The sequence below is a fragment of the Zingiber officinale genome, chromosome 1B, assembly GCF_018446385.1.
Source record: "Zingiber officinale cultivar Zhangliang chromosome 1B, Zo_v1.1, whole genome shotgun sequence".
NCBI lineage: Eukaryota > Viridiplantae > Streptophyta > Magnoliopsida > Zingiberales > Zingiberaceae > Zingiber > Zingiber officinale.
This window is the reverse complement of record NC_055986.1, coordinates 123,108,673-123,130,389: the sequence shown is the minus strand read 5'-3', so window position 1 is coordinate 123,130,389 and position 21,717 is coordinate 123,108,673. Positions and strand designations below refer to the sequence as shown.

Genomic DNA, 21,717 nt, shown 5'->3' with positions numbered 1-21,717 from the left:
ATACAGAAAATTCATAGCCCCAATTATTTGAGATTTTATCAGGAAGCATTTTATTCTGTCGCTGTAATTTTCTTTAGATCTGATTATTGTCATTTTTTTTACTCGGTGCGAAGATGGTCTCATCCAGGTAAGTAGGTAACTCTTATTACATGCAGTATTTTCTGATAAGAAATGCCATCAGAATATTTCAAGGTGGTAGTATGTAAAGATAAATTATCTGGTGGCTCAACGTCCAAGGGCAAGTGCTGCAAAGGTCTGATTGTAAAAGTCGGAATTATAGTGTTGCGGTAGGATATTCAGATTATCATCCAGGTATTCGTGATTCGATCCCTAGTTATGATGTATTTGTAGGAATTTTTTCTCTAAATAGGAGGTACAATCAAAGAATGTTGGGTTTTTGGATTGATCGTCGCGTATACTTCTTGATTTATTCTAGTGGTCGGTGGAAAATTTTTGTGGGATCGGATTGATTATTCCAGGAATAATTAATAAGACTAATTAGGATTATTAATTTTTTTTTAAAAGTCCGAATATAGTTGATTTATCTGTTTATATGATATATATACACACATGGTGCTTCTGACCGTTTAAAATCTTTAGATCGAATTGTTATTACAATTAGATCATCTGATAAATGATTTTTTTTTTATTCTAAAGTCCGGTGCTTTGTAAATTATATCAACTTGAAGTACCAACAGATAAGGGTGAGCAAAAATTCGGAAAAATTGAATTAATCAAATCAAATCAATCGAATTTAGAAATTCGGTTCGGTTAATTTGATTTTCATTTTTTTTTAAATTTGATTCGGTTTTCGATTAATTCGGTTCAGTTTCGGTTTTGAATTTTGTAATTCGGTTAAATCGAATAAGAATATTATTTTAATTAATTTTTATTTTAAAATATAATTAATTAAATAAATTTTTTTAAAGGTAAAACCGAATATGATTTTAAAATTTGGTTAATTCGGTCAAAAATTAAATTAATCGATATTTTATCGGTTCGGTCGGTTTGGTTTCATAGTAAAATTCGGTCGGTTCAGTTGGTTGAAAAGAAATTTAGTTTATTCAATTTTTGATCTATTCGGTTTAGTCGATTCGGTTTTGATCAAATGCTCACCTCTACCAACAGAATGATATTATCATTAGCTCACCAAAAGCCACATATACAGTAGTTATCTGTTAAGATATTAAAGATTAAGATAGAATTATATTTTTTTTAAAAAAATTAAGATAGGATTATATTTTTTAAAAAAAAATTAATCAAGCATTTGGTAAAATTGATTAAAGATAAGATTATGGATGATTAAGAGTAAGATTCATAATATCTTGATTTCAAAAACGATTATTTATCTTATCTTAATCAATTCAATATTATCTTATTATACATACCAAACGGAATGTAAGAGATTATGCACATTTTTCTTGACCATTTTATGTAATGTATTTGCTGGATTGTGCAGTAGCATGTAATTGATATCCTTTTCTTCACGTAACATGCACTGTAATAATGGAAGACCTCATACTGTTGGGAGTCAGAAAACTAAGTGTTTGTCAAAGCAAATAATGGAGATTTGTCTGAAGATGCAGTCACATTCGTCAATGGGTCAAAAGGAGACTCATTTAATGTCACCAAAAGCAGCTGCCTTCAACCGTCATCCATGCAAACGGTTTTATGATCGAGCCAAACTTGGGAGAAAACAGGGCTCAGCATGTACAGTACAAGCAAGATTGGATTCGCTGTTTGCGTGTTTAGGAGAACATTTTGTCTAAGAAGCGCCTTTGACAAGACATGGGATGAAAGGAGACAGACCCCGAGGCGAGTCTCCCGTAATCCAGACAAGTGTGCATGGTTAGTTCCACCGCCCAATACGACTGACTTGGCGTAGTCTGCCTCAGCCATCGCACCGACCGACGACTGCTCAAGTTAACATAGTGAAAAGGATTTCTGGAATAATTGGATTGGGCGGTGGCGGCGCCGGTCAGGGCATGTAAAGTTTGTTGCCGCACTTGCACCGCCATGCCTCCGGGTAATACTCCTCGACCGCCGGCTGCCCCGGCCGCACCGCCTCGTGCACCGGGTTGCACGGCGTGCACTCTCCGCACTTGGCCGCGCACAGCGGAGGGTACGATCCCGGCCTACCGCAGATTTCACTCAGCTCACGACCTCGTTCCGCATCTCCCTGCACCCGTCCGGCTCATGTTAGCATTCACGGCACATGTGGGCTAAATTGCGCCTTCGTCTACAAAAGCTACCAAGAAAAAAAAACAGAGTGGGATTCTGAACAGAACCTGGACTCGAGGAATTCTAGTTGGATTTCCAAGATCTGTGGCAGAGAATAACAAATTGATTCTGAGTTCACGAGTACTTTTAACAAGCACACATCAGTTAGCTGAAATGGTAGTGTAGTTCGATGGGAAGGAGAGGAGATGCATGATTGAACAGAACCGAAGTGCCAAAGGAGAGTGCCATGAACGTGAAACGTTGCTCACCTGCACGAGCACTGCTCGAAAGAGAAGAAACAGAGAAAAAGGCGATGAGAAAGCAGCACAGGAGCGCTGCCATTGCTGCCGCAGACGTATATTCTCGTCGCCCTTTCCTGCAATCCATGGATCGACCTCCTCCTAAAATGGGTGCCCAAACCTCAAGCGGCCGAAAGCCGATGATTAAAGAGATTTGGAATCTCAAAAGGTCATCTCCTCTTGGTGAGCAGCGACTCTCACCGACACTGTACCAGCGGCAGCGGCAGCAGATCACAGCCACTGGCACTGAGACAACGCCAGCGGTCAGTAGTGTAATTTAATGCCGAATCTGATGCGGGCATATGTACGGTTAGTTTCACCTTTTTCTTCGACTCCCCTCTCCTTTTTACTGTAGGGCTGATGCAATGGATAGAGATATTATATGAATGTCTGCTGCCTGCTGGGAGCATAGACACGAACGCTTCTGATACCATTAATTGGAACTGGAGAATGGAGACTACTCTTGCATCGTCTGTTACGATTTGTCCTCTCCAAAACAAGTTACTTGGACACAGTCAGAAACATGAATAAGTTCAATTTAATGTAGTTGTGCACAAGACTAATTCAAACTGTCTCTCTGTAAATAAAAGCAAAATACAAAAAAATAAAATAAAAATAGTCTCTTACCCACAAATTTATACAATAAGCCACTTATTTCTCTGCTTTTGTTAAGAAAAAGGTCAATTTCTCAATATCATGTAGAGATGTAAATGAGTCAAACCAAGTCGAATAATATTAGGCTCGAGCTCGACTCGTTTAAGTTATATTCGGACTCGAGCTTGGCTCGAGTTTGAATCGAGTTTTTATCACAAGGCTTGAGCTTGGCTCGTTTTAGAATTATCAAGCTCGCGAACAGTTCGAGCTCGGCTCCTAACTCGTTAAGCGAGCTCGGACTCGTTTTCAAGTTCGTTTAGAGCTCGTTTTTGGTTCATTTTAGAATTCGTTTTTTGGCTCATTTTAAAGTTCATTTTAAGGCTCGTTTTAGAATTCGTTTTTTTTTTTAGAGCTCGTTTTTTGACTCATTTTAGAACTCGTTTTTGGCTCATTTTAAAGTTCATTTTAAGGCTCATTTTTTTTTTGCTTATTTTAGAGCTCATTTTTTGGCTCGGTTTAAGACTCGTTTTAAGATTCATTTTTTTGACTCGTGAGTCTATAAACGAACATGTTCGCGAGCTCACAAGTCGAATATCCTTAAGCTCGAGCTCAGCTCGATAAAATTGTCGAGCTTGAAATCGAGCACGAGCTCGGTTCAATAAGATAAACGAACGAATTCGATCAAGTTTTTTATTGAATCGAGCTCCGAATAACTCACGAACTGTTTGATTTATTTACATCCTTAATTAAAATCATGCGATTACCAATTTATTATAGCATAAACCTCTCCATAGAAGTTGCAGTTGATAAATGGCTTGTCAGTGAGTGAGGCTGGGTTGGTGGCCCAGTTGAGTAGGCTAAGTTCGAAGCCCTGTTCAGGATCTTTTATAGTAGATTTTTTTTTTTTTTTAGATTTTGTTTGCCCAGTAAAAAAAAAAGAAAAAGAAAAATTGGTTGGTCAATTTTGACCAAAAGGGAAAGGAAAAGGATAAGTGAGGCCATGCAATTGGCCCTGGCCCCATCTTTCAGTTACTAACGAATCGACCTTAGGGCTCTGTTTTGGATAGGCTGAGGATAAGATTTATTAAAGAAAGGGGAAAGAAGGGGAAGAAAGGAACGAACAGAGTGGGAAAGTATTTTTATATTTTTTATTTGGGAAGGAGAAAATGTTAATTAAGGTAGTTATTTGAGACTGAAAGGAGAGAAATAAAGATCCACCACTTAAATTAGAAATTTATTTATTTATTAAAATAGGGATTAAATTAAAATAAAAAATATTTGAGTTCAATTACATCAATTTCTCTATAATATCTTTAAAATTTAAAATAAATAATTATTGTTCACTACACACTACATTAACTATATTAAAAATTTTATTATCCAATTTATTTAATTTTCTTTTCTTTTTCCTATGTAATATCTATTTTTTATTATCTAATTCATTCATTTTATTTCTTCTCTTCCAAATTAAATAATATTTTAATATTTAAAAAATATAATTTTTATATTTGAAGATATTTACTCCCTCCTTTATTGACTCTTTCCTCGCCTACTCCCAAACAACTTGTAGATTTCACACCTCATCACCGTCAAACAAACCCTCACCCGCATGCTCTCGCGTCCCTTGCTCGCCTATATAAACACTCTGCGACGCTCTTTTTTCTCTCATCGCAGCAGCTCTCCGTCGATCCCTAGCTCTTCGTTGCTCGCCTACACATCCATTTTCAGCAAGGGAGAGATGAGGAGCCATCTCGCGGTCTTCGCATTCCTTCTACTTCTGTCGCAGCTTTCTCTTGCGCCGCACAAAGCTCGGGCTCAGATCCTCTTCCAGGTGAATTGACACGCATTTTATGCAGTTGAGTTCGGTGTATTATAAAAAAAAAAATAGATCGATGCTCGTCTCACGGATATAGAGAGAAGTTTAAATATATACATATATCATAAATATATGATGGAATAAATCATAGGTTGTCAATTCCTGAGAATCGATGATGATCATTAAGTTGTATGCTAGTGTATTAAAAAAAATATGTTGCAGGGGTTCAACTGGGAGTCGTGGAGGCAGCAAGGCGGTTGGTACAACTTCTTGAAGGACAAAATCACCGACATCGCCGGTGCCGGAGTTACTCATGTGTGGCTTCCTCCGCCGTCGCAATCCGTCGGCCCGCAAGGTAGTTTAGTTTCTTCCAAATATGGTAAAATTAAGGGTCGTCGTATAGTCTGATCGAAGGTCCTGATTCGGTAAGGATACATGCCGGGGAGATTGTACGACCTGAACTCTTCCAAGTACGGTACCGAGAGCGAGCTCAAGTCGCTGATCGGCGCGCTCCACGAGAAGGGCATCAAGTGCGTGGCGGACATCGTGATCAACCACCGGTGCGCGGAGAGGCAGGACGGGCGGGGAGTGTGGTGCATCTTCGAAGGCGGCACCGACGACGGCCGCCTCGACTGGGGCCCCCACATGATCTGCCGCGACGACACCCAGTACTCCGACGGCACCGGGAACCCCGACACCGGCGCCGACTTCGGCGCCGCGCCCGACATCGACCACCTCAACGCGCAGGTCCAGCAGGAGCTGACGGACTGGCTGAATTGGCTGAAGGCGGACCTCGGATTCGACGGCTGGCGGCTGGACTTCGCCAAGGGCTACTCGTCGAGCGTGGCGAAAGTTTACGTGCAGGGGACGCGGCCGGACATCGCGGTGGCGGAGTTCTGGAGCTCGTTGGCCTACGACAACGACGGGAAGCCGGACTACGACCAGGACGGGAGCCGGCAGGAGCTGGTGAACTGGGTGCAGCAGGTGGGCGGCAGCGCCGCGGCGTTCGACTTCACCACCAAAGGGGTGCTGCAGGCGGCGGTGCAGGGCGAGCTGTGGAGGATGAAGGACCAGCAGGGGAAGGCGCCGGGGATGATGGGGTGGTGGCCGGAGAAGGCGGTGACCTTCATCGACAACCACGACACCGGATCCACGCAGAAGCTCTGGCCGTTCCCTTCCGACAAGATCATGCAGGGCTACGCCTACATCCTCACCCACCCTGGAATCCCTTCCATCGTATATATAAGCGATCCATCTCTAATCTTTCCACAAATATACACAAAATTAACTCGTTACATATCCTGCAGTTCTACGATCATTTGTTCGACTGGGGACTGAAGGAGCAGATATCTGAGCTGGCTGCGGTAAGGCTGCAAAACGAGATTCACCCGGGAAGCACGCTCGCCATTCTGGCTTCGGATGCAGATTGCTACGTCGCCATGATCGATGGAAAACTGATCACCAAGATTGGCCCTCGATTCGACGTTGGCAATCTGGTTCCTACCAACTTTCAGGTCGTTACGTCGGGGAAGGACTACTCTGTGTGGGTCAAGAAGTGAGTTGACAAACAGGATTGGAATAAAGCGTTGTATTTCTCTGATCAATAAGCTGAAATTTGCATCCGAACGATACGATTGATGTGGTAAGACTTCGATCAGAAGTCGTTCATTCTATGTATTGATTGCCGTATGGTGCAGTTGAATAAGATCTTTCAGCAAGAATTATATATATGTGCCATCTCAACCCAATCGTAGTAGTGCGTTATCAAGTGATTTGGCATACCATTTTTCGATTTGTATGCAAGAACATGCACAAGTTATCCGATAACTTGTTAAAACATTCTTTGGTCGATCTATTGTATGAACAACAAATGACTGTAGAATCGAATGCATAACTTGGTCCCTTCGGAGCAGGTGAACAAATAGGGCCTGCCATCAAATACTGACCTGTACAAGAGTATGATTTCGCTGTGGAAAAGTGTGCTTTCACAGATTGCAGAAAAGGGAGGGAGCCTTCTGAATGAATCGAATGTAGATTTGACGGGCGAATATTAGGGAGATAACTCCATGCTCAAGAGGACTTCAACTTCGTTTCCTGATTCGTCAACTCCAATTCTTGCTGCTCCTTGAGGTATCCTTTGGCTGTAGCTGTCACTATTTTCACAAAGAAGTTCATAAGCACGAACCATAGCACAGCGTTCCATATCATAGTAATAGATAGGTTCCACTGCTGAGCCTGCAGAACCAGAAACACAGAGATCAAAACACTGCCCTGAGAAATTTCTAGCCTACCTAAACCAGTGGCAGTGAAAATTCTCATTTTTTTAATGACCAACCGTTCTCTCTGGCAGGGCAGGTTCTGGAACTGGGGCAGATAAATACTTGTCCTGGACTGTTCGTAATTTAGCAATCATGTTAGGCAGTGCAGACGAGAGACCAGGGATGAGACGAAGCACCCATATTAACTCATTCTCCAGCCACTCCAAGAGTTGATTATTACACACAGAAATAATGAAAACTGTCTGTAAAAGAACATTAAAGTTTAGGAAAACACTAAATGAATCTAGACTTTACCTATAAAATCATCAACAATTTGCGCGTATTAAGAGCAAATAACTGATATATAACTAGAAAAACTAAGATATAATGCAGTAGTGCATCCACTATAAACACAAATATTCATAGTTTCATACACTGCGTGTTTCAGCAATTAAAAATCAGTTGGATAATATTTTTTTTAGAGCTACATGGGGAGGGATTGATCCTTTCACCTGGGGGACCAGTTGGATAATCTATAATTTTCCATAAAACAGTCCTGTGATTTCTCTTTTATTCCCATTTAACAATACTCAAAGGTCGCATTGTCCATATTTCCAAAACCATGTGCCTTGATATCAGAGAGAAAACACAGCTATTCATCTTCATTGTTCTTCTATCGTATGCTCTAACGTGGCCCAATCATTAACTATACTACACCTCTTCTTGTCTCCTTTCTACGACTGCCTTACCCAACCAAAGTCTCTTCTCTCTTCCCACAGATACTGTGTAGAGCCATGCTACAGACCTAAGCATAGTTTTCCTTTGGGCGTATTTCAATCTCGTAAAGTTACAAAATAATTTGATCGAAGAAGTACTCCTTTAGAACTTCTAAAAGAATGCAATTCCTCTATTTTTTTATAGCTATTTTGCATATTAATATGATAAATAAAGAATGCAACATAACATTAGCATTCCTATTTATTTTATCGGAGGATATAATATTACCACAAAAAAAGATTAAAAAATCCTAAACATTCGAAGGAAATTTCTACTACTTACCTGAATATGCGTCTTTATCAGTGCCTTTCCAATCAAGGTTGCCAGGAAGAACTTCCAAAATGGGATCCCAAGTTGCCCACACATAATACCAGCAAGATCAAAAAGTGGGTTTGGTACCTAAATTGCATGATCAATCACAAACTCATTGGACAAATTCCAAGTACAAATCCTCTATGTAAATCTAGCAGCTTGACGTAAGAATGTTAGAATAAAAAAAGTTCTGCCAAATGAACTTTTCCTAGCACAATTAAGACATGAACAAGCAGTGGCTAGAAACTAATTATGCACTCAAGATCTAAAAGAAACTAAGATTATTCTGCCATCACCAGTGAATATGTTGCATCTGACTGACTATAGGTACAAGGAATATAGACAACTTACTGAAGCAAGCATTAAAATTGTTAGGAAGTTAAGATGCTGGGAGTGAGTGTAGAACCAGCATTTAATTTTCTTCACAGAAGCAGTTATGAAGCCATCTTCTTTTGTTGACACCGCATCCAGTTCCTCCAACTCCATTTTGTTTCCAGAGGACCTTGCTGCATTGCATTTGTATTTTGTCAAGGAAAAAATCAAACTAATTAATCTAACATCGAGAAAGGAAGATCATCAGTATATAACTCATTATTTTGAAAAAGGAAATTCAGAAAAGCAATGCTGTAATTAGAAAACAGCAGGTGCAGATTAGTTACTTGGAAATTATCCTAAGAGATTATCAAAGTAACACATAGTTACCATAAAATTGTAATTAATAAGGTATCTGTATCTTAAGTTATCTTCAATCCAGATTCGCAAATCCATCTTTTAGACCCTGTCAACCGTTTTCAATCATGATTACAAAAGGTATATAGTTAACTCCTTTCTCTCACACAACAGTCTCCCTCTTGCAAACAATTTGAATGAAGTATCATGTCTCTTTGTTTATGTTGTCTCATTCATAGACATGGTTCTTGTTGGAGCAATCTAGGTGCCCTAGGTTTTGATAATTGGGCAAATGTTTAAGTTAGGTTTATTGTTTTATTTGATATGCATTGTGAGTGTGCAGGATACAGGTACAACAAAGCGAGTCCAAGTGTGATCTTGGCAGAAAAAGAAAGTCCAAGGTGAGTCTTGGCGGTGTAAGTTCAAGCATGTAGTCTTGACAACGTAAGTCCAAGTGCGACTTGGAAATAGATGAAGTCCCGGAGGCGCGGCCTCTTGGCAAAGGAAGATCTGACGAGAATGACAAAGCCGATGGAAGCTCCAGAAGGCAAGGCGTAAAGGATGGGGAGGTATTCGAGGGACGCGAAGCTGATGGAGGAGGCTAAAAGGCTAGGTCTAGGTTGTGCGGGCAAGAATGAGTACATGAGAGACTGTACTCAGGCTTAAATTCTAGGTACTGTAACATTACTTTGTAGCGTTATTGTAGCAGTCGACTTGTAGCCAACCGTTGGCTTATAACGGTCAAATTTCACTTAGGACCAGTCGATTGATGGTTGTATCAATCGACTGGTGACGGGAAAATAGCTTGGTGTTTTCCTCCTGAGCTCTACTTAATAGAGCTCGGGATGCTTGAGCAAGTTGACAAAATTAATAGTGGTTAACCCTAATTAGAGTCTCCAAGTGCTAAAGTGATCTAGTGTGGTCTTGTGCGAGTTGTGGTGAGGTTTCTCCACCCACAAGAAGTTACACGAGCTAGCCAGAAGTTCTCCGGGGTATCATCCACCGATAGATCGGGATCGTTCATCTTACGGATATTCGTGGAGTAGGAGTTTTATCTCCGAATCACGTAAACGAGCGTGTCTTTATGGTTTGCTTGTCTTCATTCTTCTTGTTTTAATTTAGCTTTCTATTGTTAGTTTGTTTTGTATTCCGATGTACACTAACATTATAGGAAGCGAACGATTTGGGTGATACGCTATTCAAGGACGATAATACACATCTTCAAGGACGAGAATACAACAAGAGGAAGATAATACACATTCTTCTTATAGTTTGTTCTTGGTATTCCGATGTACACTAACATCCAAGGACGAGAATACACATCTTCAAGGGAGGAAGAAGTAGAACCGACAACATCTTCAAGTGAAGAGGAAGAAGAGCAATCCAAGGAAGAGGAGATCTTGGAAACTCAACCCTCCACCTCAACTACCAAGAAGAGCACAAAGGACCACATCAAATGCTTTGAGTGTGGTAAGATAGGGCACTATAAGAGTAGGCATCCTTCTCTCAAAAAGGTAAAGGAGGTAATCCCTAAACCCAGTAAACTTGCTTTAAGAACTAACGTGGATTGTAGGGATGGAGTCAAGGAGAAGAAGAACATTAGATGTTTCACATGTGGTGAGTGGAGACGCTACCACATGAAGTGCCTAAGGAGAGGAGAGCTCAAAAAATTGGCGCATTTGAAGAAATGGGAAAGAAGAGGAGCTCAAATCAAGTAGGAGCTTTAAAGGTAAAAGGGATGATAATCCCTATTTTGAAGTTTAATCCAAGTTCAAATTTCTTCATGCTTGTTAGGAATATTGAAAATTATATACTCATGCATAATTATGGATTAGGTACAATGATAGGAATAGGGTTAACACTGTTGATAACTCTAGGAAATTATGTAAGGTTAGACCTAACAAGAAACAACCAATCTTGCCTAAGGAGAGGAAGGTGGTTGAAAACCTAGGCATTAATCGCAAAAAAGAGAGACATATGCCTAGGATGGTGGGTAGATCTAGGAATGCTCAAGGTGGACAAGTTGACTCTAGGGTTAGAACCCTAGAGTTGGAAAATCAAGCCTTAAAGTTAAGGCTTGAGGAAATGGAAAAAATCCTAGATAGGTTCATTATTGGACCTAAAGAACTTGACATGTGTTTGGGTGGCCAAAGACCCAAAAATGTCAAATTGGGTCCCTCCAAGGCCAAGAGGAGGTCAAGTGCTAGGATGACACATGACAATGGCAAGGAAGGAGTGACTAAAGGCAAGGGAGAATCATCCAAGGTCCATGATAAGAAATATGCAAGGGTCGCATATGATTATGGAAAGGATGAGGTGCCCAAAGTTAAGAATAAGAAGTCTAATAAGGTACACCATGTGGGTGTAGTCATGGTAGATGAGTCACCTAGGGAGGTGATTAAGATTAAGATTCCTAAAATTAAGAAGAGCCTCTGGGACCCATGGTAGATGGGCTATCAAATGTGCCAAGTAGTTAGGAGACGGATTTAAGTCTCTAACCTAGTGGGTTGACACAATTGGGATGATATCATGCATGAAAATATGACATTGGGGTCATAGTGCATGAAAATTAGTTTTTGATGTATAGATGTCATATAAACTAATGTTAGGGATGCATTATGGTTTAGTGTGGGCAGATACATCAAGAGGAAGCCAAAACAAGGACTTTAGGTCAAGGTTCAATTGAATCATTTATCTAGTTTTGAATTTTGTGTCAATCTTAGGATCTGTGATAAATATATTTTTCCTAAGTAGACATTGGTAAAATAGACATCTCCACAAAATTTGAAAATTTTTGGAGGTCTGAAATTTCTAATGCATTTCTGAAGTTGGGTCAAAAATGTTATTTTTGGCTGAAATAGCGTACCAGCCGACTGATACAGTTACCAGTCAACTGGTAAGCACATAATGTCTCTGTAAGCTCGTTTTGAAGAGGGCAGTTGATTGGAGTTAATGGCAGTCCACTGATACAGTCTAAAAATGTGTTTTAGCATTAGGAAATGACCAAAAGGATAGTGAACATGTATGTAATCTTATGAGAGATTAATACATGATATTTATGGTCATTAGAGATTAAAGAGTCTAATAATTGGGATATTGTTGGAGCTCTTTTTGATGTATGACAAAGGGGGAGAAGTGTTGGGTTTAAGTGGGAAACCTACACACCCTTGCAAGAAAACCTAGCTCAAGGGGGAGCTTAGGTGAAGGGGGAGCTTAGGTGAAAGGGGAGCAATTGCTCACTTGTTGGCAAAGGGGGAGAAGTTTAACTTTGTACGAAATCCTAGCTCAAAAGGGAGCTTAGGTGAAGGGGGAGCCTAGGGTTAGGTTCTATGACTTATGCATGAGTAGATATGCATGTTTATTTGTATTGTTATTACATTTATGTTTCCCTAACTTAAACGGATTGTCAAACATCAAAAAGGGGGAGATTGTTGGAGCAATCTAGATGCCCTAGGTTTTGATGTTTGGGCAAAGGTTTAAATTAGGTTTATTGTTGTATTTGATATGCATTGTGAGTATACAGGATACAAGTACAACAAGGAGAGTCCAAGTGTGATCTTAGCAAAGGAGAAAAATCCAAGGATGAGTCTTGGTGGTGTAAGTCCAAGGGTGAGTTTTAGCATTGTAAGTCCAAGCATGTAGTCTTGGCAACATAAGTACAAGTGTGACTTGACAATTGATGAAATCCCGAAGGCGTGGCCTCTTGGCAAAGGAAGACCCGACAACAATGACAAGGCCAATGGAAGCTCCAGAAGGCAAGGCGTGAAGGATGGGGAGGCAACCGAGGGACGCGAGGCTGATGGAGGAGGCTAAAAGGCTAGGTCTAGGTTGTGCGGGCAAGGACGAGTGCATGAGAAACTGTACTCAGGTTAAAATTTCATGTTACTGTAACGGTACTATAGTGTTACTGTAGTAGTCAACTGGTGTTTTCATTAGTAGACTAATAGCCGACCGTTGGCTTATAACGGTCAAATTTCACTTAGGAACAGTCAACTGGTGGTTGTACCAGTCGACTGGTGACGAGGAAACAACTTGGTGTTTTCCTCCCGAGATCTATTTAATAGAGCTTGGGATGCTTAAGCAAGTTGACGACATTAGTGGTGGTTAACCCTAATTAGAGTCTCCAAGTTCTCAAGTGATATAGTGTGGTCTTACACAAGTTGTGGTGAGGTTTCTCCACCCACAAGGAGTTACGCGAGCTACCCAGAAGTTCTCCGGGGAATCATCCACTGACAGATCAGGATCGTCCACCTTACGGACATCTATGGAGTAGGAGTTTTATCTCCGAACCACGTAAATGAACGTGTCTTTGTGGTTTGCTTGTCTTCATTCTTCTTGTTTTAGTTTAGCTTTCTATTTGTTAGTTTGTTTTGTATTCCGCTGTGCACTAACATTATAGGAAGCGAACGATTTGGGTAAGACGCTATTCACCTACTTTCTAGGTGATGTCAAGGTCCCAACAGATCTTTGCTTCATTCACATGTTTAGAAGTTTTACAAATGCCAATTAGACAAAGAACTTGCAGACTTCCACGCTTGATTCTTTAAACCAAAAGAAAACTACTACGAACTAATGTGATTGAAATTGCATTCACAGCAAGCACTAATACAATAAAACTGGTAACAACATCAATTTGTTTCGTAAGGCAGAGTAACATAAATTGCTATAGCATTTACAATCATGACAATATAGCAAACTAATGAATAAACTAAATAAAGTTTCCTCTATCAATACCATCCGAATCATTAGAGTATAATCCAAAAAATAGTTTAATAATTAAATGAAAGACCTCCAAGGATGATATAAAGAAATACATGGATGTAAAGGAAAGTATGTACAGAATACAAAAAAAAAAAAAAAAAAACCAGGAAGTCAAGGAAGCACTAGGCTAAAATGTCAAAAACCAGTTAAACTAAATGTTAATATTTCAGCTCAATAAATCATGACTCAATATGCAGCCATAATGATGCTATGTGACAAGAACCTGAATCTTGATTTATGGTCAAGAATATGAAAATTTACCTGCTCTTGAGATGAAATAAGGAGGAAGCTCACCAAAGGCAGTACCCAATCCCCAAAGAATAGCCTCCAGCTGAACCTGAGGGAGAATACTGCGGAGTGGAACCTTAACTAAACTTTCAGGTGATGAATGGTATATGGGTGGTCCAAACTCTGAACACTTCTTTTCAAGCCATAAAGGTCTTCTTTTTAACTGTATGGTATCATATGGAGCAGTTTTGAGATCCACTCGACCACACTTGATCGCCTTGATAGTGAAAAAGGCAATATGGGGGCCCAAATACAGCACAAATGTGTGCAAACCAGATCCTGCAAAAACCCAATGTTGTTAGCAACCTATGAAATGTATCCGTCGAAATAGAAGAAATATGCAAGCGCAAATTTTAGGAACTAGCAAATCAAAATAAAACTTAAATGAGCTCATTGGAGAACAAGATCTGTTCTAGAAGAAGAAAAGAACTAAAAAGTATTTGTATGATGGATGTTGATGTAATTTGAGTCATTTGGAATTCCTAAATCATATCAAAATTTAGTATTGACCTAGTAGCTGCATATTACACATAAAACTTTCCTCAACATATACATAGATAAAGTTATTCTCAACATGATGTATATGGAATTAGGGATGTAAACAAGCCGAGCCAAGCTTTCAGGTGTTCAAGTTTGTTTGATAAGATAACCGAGTCAAGCTAAGCCGAGCTTAAAATAAATCAAGCCTTCGAAATGATTGTTCAAGTTTGGCTTAGTTTATTTTTTATGAGCTTGAGCTTAGTTCGTTTAGATGTTATCGAACTCTCAATTCAAATTTGGCTTAAGATTGGTTCAAGCTTGGTTCGTTTAGATGTTATCGAACTCTCAATTCAAGCTTGGCTTGAACTTGGTTCAAACTTAGTTCATTTAGATGTTATCGAGCTCTCAATACAAGCTTGTTTGATTGTTTGAAACTTTTACTTGTTTGCTTAGTTATTGAATTTGATAATTCAAACTTATTTGTTTATTTTATTTTATGTTTTTTGTTTATTTAGCATATTGCTAAGAGTTTTATTAATGAACATGGTTCGTGAATATTGTTTATGAACATTATTCACAAACGTTGTTCACGAACATTAACGAGTTGCACATATATGTGTTCAAGTTTGTTTGTTTAGTTTAACGAGTTGTTCAAGCTTGTTTATTGAATTGATCTTGTGTAAATTGAACGAACATAAACAAGATCTTACCAAGCCGAACACTAAGCTTGTTCATGAACGTTTGGTTCATTTACAGCCCTATATAGAATGACAGTTAAAGAAGTTATAGTGAAATGATATGACCATAACATGCTTTTATAAGAAAGTTCCTAGCAGATTATTTTCAACCGATGTAACAGAACAGGTACCAAACTGAGTTTAGATGGTACTCGAATGCAATATTCACCTACCTAGCCCGATTGATGATGCCACACCAAGTGTCACCCACCATACAACATAGTTTGTGTAGTGAAGCAATTCCAGAAGATGCTGTAACCAATAACACGAACGCCGTTAAACAAAAATAGAGTAAAGGATCAAGTTTCAAGAAAAAAGAAAATTAGAGATGATAGCTAGGTGAAATTGAAGGAACAAAACACCAAGTGGTTATAATAATTATAAAACCTAAGAGTTACAATCTACTTCAGCAGTGATAAACTTAGCTTATCAATTTCCCAACTACAATAAAATCGGAATTGTTTGACATCTTAGGTCTGGTGTTTACAAATGAGTGACTGATCAATTCAATAGTAAGATACCTTCTCATAGGAGCCATAATCACTAACAAGAAAGAAACCCAGAGCAGCAAAAGGAATAGTTAAAGGCATGATCCAGCCGCTCTTCCTTAAAATGTATATAAGTGATTGCCTTAAATGTTGTAGTGTAGCAAACAAAAACAAATAGAACGTCTTGAAAGGTTGAGTTGCCAAAGTCAAGTTCTGCAAATCCTTTTGATGTTTCTCCTTCAGTTCTGCACAAGAAAATCATGTCTGAGATAGATAAAAACTAAAATCTAACAGAATACTAATATACTTTAGGAACAAAAAACTATTGTTGTTAAATTAGGAGGTAACATTTCAGTAGTTTGATTGTTGATTGCTGTAAATTTCAAAGGATAAGATCCATGTAGCTGACCACAAAATAGTTGTACTTATTAGCTGCTCAAGTAGTTTGTGAATTAATTTCAAAAAATTTAAATAATTTTAGGGAAAGACGAATAAATAATAAATAAAAAGATTAATAAAACAAGAAACTACACTCCGCGTTCTTGTTTGCAATATACATTACTTCAATACCGAACTCCAAAGATAAAATTAGTCTCAAATCCATTCTGTAGGTACCTATTTGTCTCAACCTCAAATATAAATATGCTTATAACTTGTCCATGCACCAGACTAGAACAGTTCTGAAACTGAACAGAAACTAGTTCCCGCACTGAGACTTCATACTAAGAATGTAACACTACTCAATCTATTAAGTGTTTGTACTCAGTGCTCCATCTAGAAGACAATTCAAAATTGACAAGATGCTAAAATCTAAGAATTTCTTCCTTAATTCCAAAATTGATCACTTTCACAAATGCATGAAGCTAGCATACCCTCTTCCTTAATGTTCATGATTTTTTTTTTAAAATGCCTCCACGGTTAAGTCAGTACTAGGATGGCAGATTTGCATCATAGGAGTAAGATTTGAATCCCTTGGATTCATTCTCATAGGGAATAAGTTCCTCCCACCTAGGAACCGTGATTTACCTCCCTTCCATAAGGCCTGTGGGCAATGGAGGAGTGTCTGGGGTGAGCGTTATCACCTTTTGTATCATATGATTTTTTTTTTTTTTGAAAACGATTGTCTTTGCCCTTAATTTGCAAAAGCATCTGGTGCATTTTCAAAGAGGAATAAATATTTACTCTAGGTAGTTCAGTAGTTGAATAATTGCATAAAAAATATATACACAGTTCAGCATGCTATATCAGTCTCAATAGTCTAACCAGAAAAATGAATGAAGATAATTTAAATAGTCTTTTAGTTAGACTTAGAAAGCCTTCTTTCCACCCGTTGTTAAAAAGGATACAAGCGTAAATAAAAAATGTCTTCAGGTTTTCTAATGAAATATCCAAAATGGTTCATATTTAAATCTTGAAATAGTAAATTAGATTTGGAACTCCAAACAGTGTTATAAGAAAAGAAAGAAGACAATTTGGCTAGGAAATTGGTAAAGAATGGCGACAGATTTGTGAGGACTAGGGATACTAGAATAATGGATCCTCTCTATCCACCTTTCCAACTCTCACGACAGTTCCCTGAAATTCATAATGCAGGTTCAATGGATTATTTTTACCATGCCAGAGCTCAACGAATTATGCTTCCACACCCTTGGCATGAAATCCCTATTCACGGCAGGGGAACATTAAGATACATTTTTGATAAATAAGCCAAACAAAAAGAATCCATAAACTAAACTAACGCTCCCCGAGCAACCCGAGGCCAAATGAATAAAAAAGGAGGAGTTTTGTTAACCTGACGACGACAAAAGTATCAAAAGAACAAGAAAAAAAATCTCACCTTTAATCGACGGATGCAAATCCTCCGTAAATGGAGACGCCATCGCCTCCCCGGAGCCCATCTCCTCCAAACCCTAAGGAACAAATCTGGATCTCGATAGCGAAAAGAAGAAAGAAAAAAAAAAACCGCTGCCGGGGAGATCCAACCGCGGCCGAAGACGGAGTATTAGAGTCGTACGGTGCGAGGGGCAGAGAGAGAGAGAGAGAGCGCAACCGCGAAGCGAGAGGCAAATGGCTGGCGCATTAATCGCGCTCTAGCAGCAAGCAATTGAACTGATGGCAAGGAAGAAGAAAGGAAAGGAAAAAAAAGACAATGGCTTCCGTTCTGGGGAGGTTAATAATACATAGGTTAAAATTAAAAATAAATAAAGGGCCGAAATCGTTACGTTGCCTGTATACCTCTATTATTTAATATTATTCGATACGATTTTTCTTTCCTCCGTTGAATTCAATTGGTCTGGCCTTAAATTTTATTAATTATTAACAAAATTACTATTGATATGAATGGAATTTTCAAATTTTTTTAATTTAAAAAAAAAGTTTTTAAAATTTTTTTTACTAATAAGGATCGACGGCTTCCCAAATCTGCTGCTCGGAGATGAGGTCGGCGTCGGATGACTCGGACGCGTAGCTGAACCCTTCCCACTTCGTCCGGCTGCCGAATCATCGCAGAGGGGTTCCTTCTTTCCGGCAGATGGCCGCGTAGACGCAGAGCGTGCCGACCAAATTCATCAGGCAGTTGGGCGAGAAGCCGAAGATGGCAGTTGGGCGGTGTATTGACCAGGACGTCTTCCTGGTCGTAATAGAAATTAGGGTCGTCGAGCCGGGGGAGATCCTCACGGAAGGGCGGATCGCGGGCAGCGACGTAGAAGACGTGAGTGACGTCGGTGAGGAGAGAGAGCTTGGCGGTGGCGTCGACAGGGTCGAGGACATCGCACTGAATGCAACGGACAGGGAGAGAGTCGGCATCGTCGGCGTAGGAGAAGGAGGATGGATTAGGAGGGCGGCGGGAGATGCCGTAGACCTTCCAAGGGCCGCCGGGAGTGTCGGGGAGGGGAAAAATGTCGAGGAGGGAGGAGCCGACGATGCCGGTACTAGCGCCGATGACGAGGGTGACGCTCTCATACTTGGGAGGGGCAGGGCAGCGGCGTAGTCCGATTCGTGCTCCTTCCAGGCGTCGCCGACTGCGTGATCGGTTTCGCTGTTCTCGATGTCGACACTTGAACGCCTGGAATTTCTGGCCTTTTTTATCGTTTTTATCGGAATTTGATATTGTTTAATTTTTTTCTATGAGCTTAAAATAGTAATTATCATTTACACGAAATAAAAACCCTTCGTATTAGTTTTGTCTAATCTCTTGACCTTTTTCTGTCTGTTTATATTTTTGGAAAAAGGGCAAGAATAAAATTTCCCGTCATTTCTCCACGCCTCCACGGTGTCCGCGGACTCTCGTTCCCCGCTTCCGATTGTCACGAAACCCAAACCCTAGTTCCGACGATCCGCGCACTGGACTGGAGGACTCCCACCGCGATGGAAGAAGAGAACACGGGGCCTTTTCGCCGGACTTCAAGCCGGACCAAGAAGATAGCCGCCAAGATGGCTGCCGCTCTCGCCAGCACCGATAACCGGATGCAGGTGGGTTTCTTCGCCTCGCCTTCTGCGATATCTAATTTTCTACTAGTATTGACCTTTTCTGATGGCCTAATTCCCTCTGCCAAAGATGTGAATACATTTTGTCTGTTGTTTTAAATGTCGGATTCTCTTCGACTTTTTTTTCCCCTTCTTCCTGTTATGGAGTTCTTGAAAACACAATGGATAACGTATCGGCTCTGTGTCCATTCACTCGGTGCTTTGTTCTTGCATAAACACTCTCTGTTCATCTGCTAATAACTGTTTTGTTTGGCGTTCTATTGTTGAAGGCAGCGATTGCTCGCCTTGAATCTTTAGAAAATGATAATGCGGTGCCGGAGGTCATGGAATTTAATGATGATGATGATGCTTCTTTGGATGATGACGATCAAGGTCGGTCTACTACTTGCTCGCTACTCATAGTAGATAAAAAAAAATACATTTTTTTTTAAAATTCGCAAGTTTCATTCCTTTATGCATCTTTCACTGTTGTCTAATTGCAGTCTTCTACCAAACAACTTATATGTTCCTTCTTTTTTTTTAAACGATGATGTACAAATGCCAGCTTGAGCTGCATTATTTTGTGACTACATTCCTTGATATAGGGCGACCGATAGGAGCTTAAGGGTTATATGCACTATGTTTAACATGGAAAGTCAAAACTAGAAAGGACACTAAAGCTAAGAGAGGTTGGCCTATAGATGCCATGCCTAAATTCTTAAGTTTCAACTGATCCAAAGGGAATAAGATTGGGTAGTTTTCTTTCATATGACACTTTAGACCTAGAAGATGCTTATTATCTGATTGTATCTAATGGAATTATCTTTCTATTTTTCGTATGCTCTTGGTTGATATTTTGGTCCTTGGGATTTTAAAATGTTAAGGTATGCATCACAATCTTAACAACTATGATTTGGATGGCTCAAGCGCAAAATCGTATAGAGCAGATTGGTTGGTTAGTGGATTCTACAATTTATTGTATATGATATGCTATTGGCATGCACTTTGCAGTTTTATTTTGTCTAGATGAAGAGACTTGGCTGTGTTCATTTACACCCGAGAGAGGCCTAGAAACATTGATGGTTTCTACCCAGCTTAGCCTGATGTTTCTCATCTTAGTTCTGATCAGTGCCAACTGAAATCAAATACCAAATCTGGTTTATGATGCTTGAAGGGTAAACATTGTTTGGGTGAGGAAGTTTTGATTTTAGAAACCTAAAGATGCTCAAGGATATCATTGTTGTAAGAGTAACAAGTTGCTCAATTAAGCAAAGAAATGAAACGATATCATTCGGAAATGGAATGATTTTTTATTAGTTAGTCAAACTCCCTGCTTGTTTTTCTTTATGAGTGAATTACAGGATTACATGTTTAGTTACTGCTAAGTGCGACTTTCTACTATTTTTAAAGGCCTCAGCATAAGCCTTGGTGAAGGAAAGTATTTGAAACCTTTTTAATCTTAGTTCCTAAGCCTGTTCTGTCTTGTTATGGTGTTTAACAAATTCTTCCTGTCTGTTCAGCTTATTTTCAAAAGAAACATTCTAAGAATAAGCGCAAGACTAGACAAGCAAAAGCAATTGAAAATGCAAAGAAAGCACCAAGGACATTTATGGAGCTCTTACAGGAAGTAAGGACATGTGCATCCGTTTGTTATATTATGCTCCTACATCTATTTTTTTTTCCACAAATTTATGTTCGTTTGCAACAGTCGAACATAGAGTCCTTGCCTCCACATGTCCCTACCTATTTGCGAGCTGCAGTTGGTCCTCCAAGCATAAGGTCCCGTCGGCATTTTTGCACTGTTTGCGGCGATGCTGCCAGCTACACCTGTGTCAGATGCGGAGTCCGATTTTGCTCTTGCCGTTGCCAAGTGATACATAATGACACTCGGTGTTTGAAGTTTGTAGCTTGATCTTGCTGGCCATCCCTCAACAGGTGTAGTGATGATTTCATGCGCGGGCTTGCTGCAGAGCTGCAATTGTAACCAAAAGAATGGAGGTCGGGAACTGTTTTTCTTTGTACTGAACAAACCGATGCTCTACATCCCTTAGTTCTAGGGACATGATATTAGTCGCTGTAACTAACTGTAGAAGTGATACGGATACCTTTGAACTAGTAGTTGTTCTGTAACAGCTATGTTGAAATAATTGAAAGGTTCAAGTTTATCATTGATCCTGTCTAAAAACGTGAAATTGGAAAGCTTAAGAGGTGGTGGTTTTGTTGATCAGCTGTAGACTTCGCTCTCCATTTTGTAAAACAATTAATATCAGTGTCAGGCTAGGAAAGAGATCCCTGGTGTTGGCTCTCCGACGCTCAAGTTAGTCATTGAAAACTTAGAGAAGCAGAGAAATAGTAGTACTATGTGCAATAGAACTCAAGAATAACGCGTACATATACCGATGAAGGACTCTCTTTTATATAGAATCCTGGTGGTCAGCATACGCGCTTCTCAAGGTATGGACACATTTTTTCATATGTCCCATGAAAGGGCCTTATCAGGAAAGGACTTCTGATATCATACCTTAACAGGACATGCATATCCTTGACGCGACA

At 39.7% G+C, this 21,717-nt stretch overlaps 4 protein-coding genes and 1 pseudogene across 4 annotated transcripts; 2 read left to right on the top strand and 3 right to left on the bottom strand.

Annotated features, from left to right (window-relative positions):
• Window positions 1–1,473: 1,473 nt before the first annotated feature.
• Window positions 1,474–2,818, bottom strand: LOC121976651 (EPIDERMAL PATTERNING FACTOR-like protein 4). Its single transcript, XM_042528914.1, has 3 exons — window positions 2,490–2,818; window positions 2,289–2,323; window positions 1,474–2,179 (listed from the first exon to the last, which is right to left on the bottom strand). The coding sequence occupies exons 1-3, from the start codon at window positions 2,605–2,607 to the stop codon at window positions 1,979–1,981; spliced, it is 354 nt and encodes a 117-aa protein (XP_042384848.1). The 5' UTR covers window positions 2,608–2,818; the 3' UTR covers window positions 1,474–1,978.
• Window positions 2,819–4,802: 1,984 nt separating this feature from the next.
• Window positions 4,803–6,636, top strand: LOC121976635 (alpha-amylase isozyme 3B-like). The gene is made up of 4 exons (XM_042528888.1): window positions 4,803–4,944; window positions 5,152–5,284; window positions 5,360–6,165; window positions 6,237–6,636. Exons 1-4 carry the CDS (start codon window positions 4,852–4,854, stop codon window positions 6,486–6,488), a joined length of 1,284 nt encoding a protein of 427 aa, XP_042384822.1. The 5' UTR covers window positions 4,803–4,851; the 3' UTR covers window positions 6,489–6,636.
• A 54-nt stretch (window positions 6,637–6,690) lies between these two features.
• LOC121976627 (vacuole membrane protein KMS1-like) lies at window positions 6,691–18,036 on the bottom strand. Its single transcript, XM_042528877.1, has 9 exons — window positions 17,714–18,036; window positions 17,537–17,609; window positions 15,733–15,944; window positions 15,385–15,463; window positions 13,968–14,273; window positions 8,628–8,782; window positions 8,247–8,363; window positions 7,265–7,450; window positions 6,691–7,164 (listed from the first exon to the last, which is right to left on the bottom strand). Exons 1-9 carry the CDS (start codon window positions 17,777–17,779, stop codon window positions 7,000–7,002), a joined length of 1,359 nt encoding a protein of 452 aa, XP_042384811.1. The 5' UTR covers window positions 17,780–18,036; the 3' UTR covers window positions 6,691–6,999.
• A 57-nt stretch (window positions 18,037–18,093) lies between these two features.
• Window positions 18,094–18,811, bottom strand: LOC122041682 (annotated as a pseudogene).
• LOC121976643 (SWR1 complex subunit 6-like) lies at window positions 18,810–21,334 on the top strand. Its single transcript, XM_042528901.1, has 4 exons — window positions 18,810–19,170; window positions 19,455–19,557; window positions 20,685–20,791; window positions 20,873–21,334. The coding sequence occupies exons 1-4, from the start codon at window positions 19,066–19,068 to the stop codon at window positions 21,074–21,076; spliced, it is 519 nt and encodes a 172-aa protein (XP_042384835.1). The 5' UTR covers window positions 18,810–19,065; the 3' UTR covers window positions 21,077–21,334.
• The last annotated feature ends 383 nt before the right edge of the window (window positions 21,335–21,717 follow it).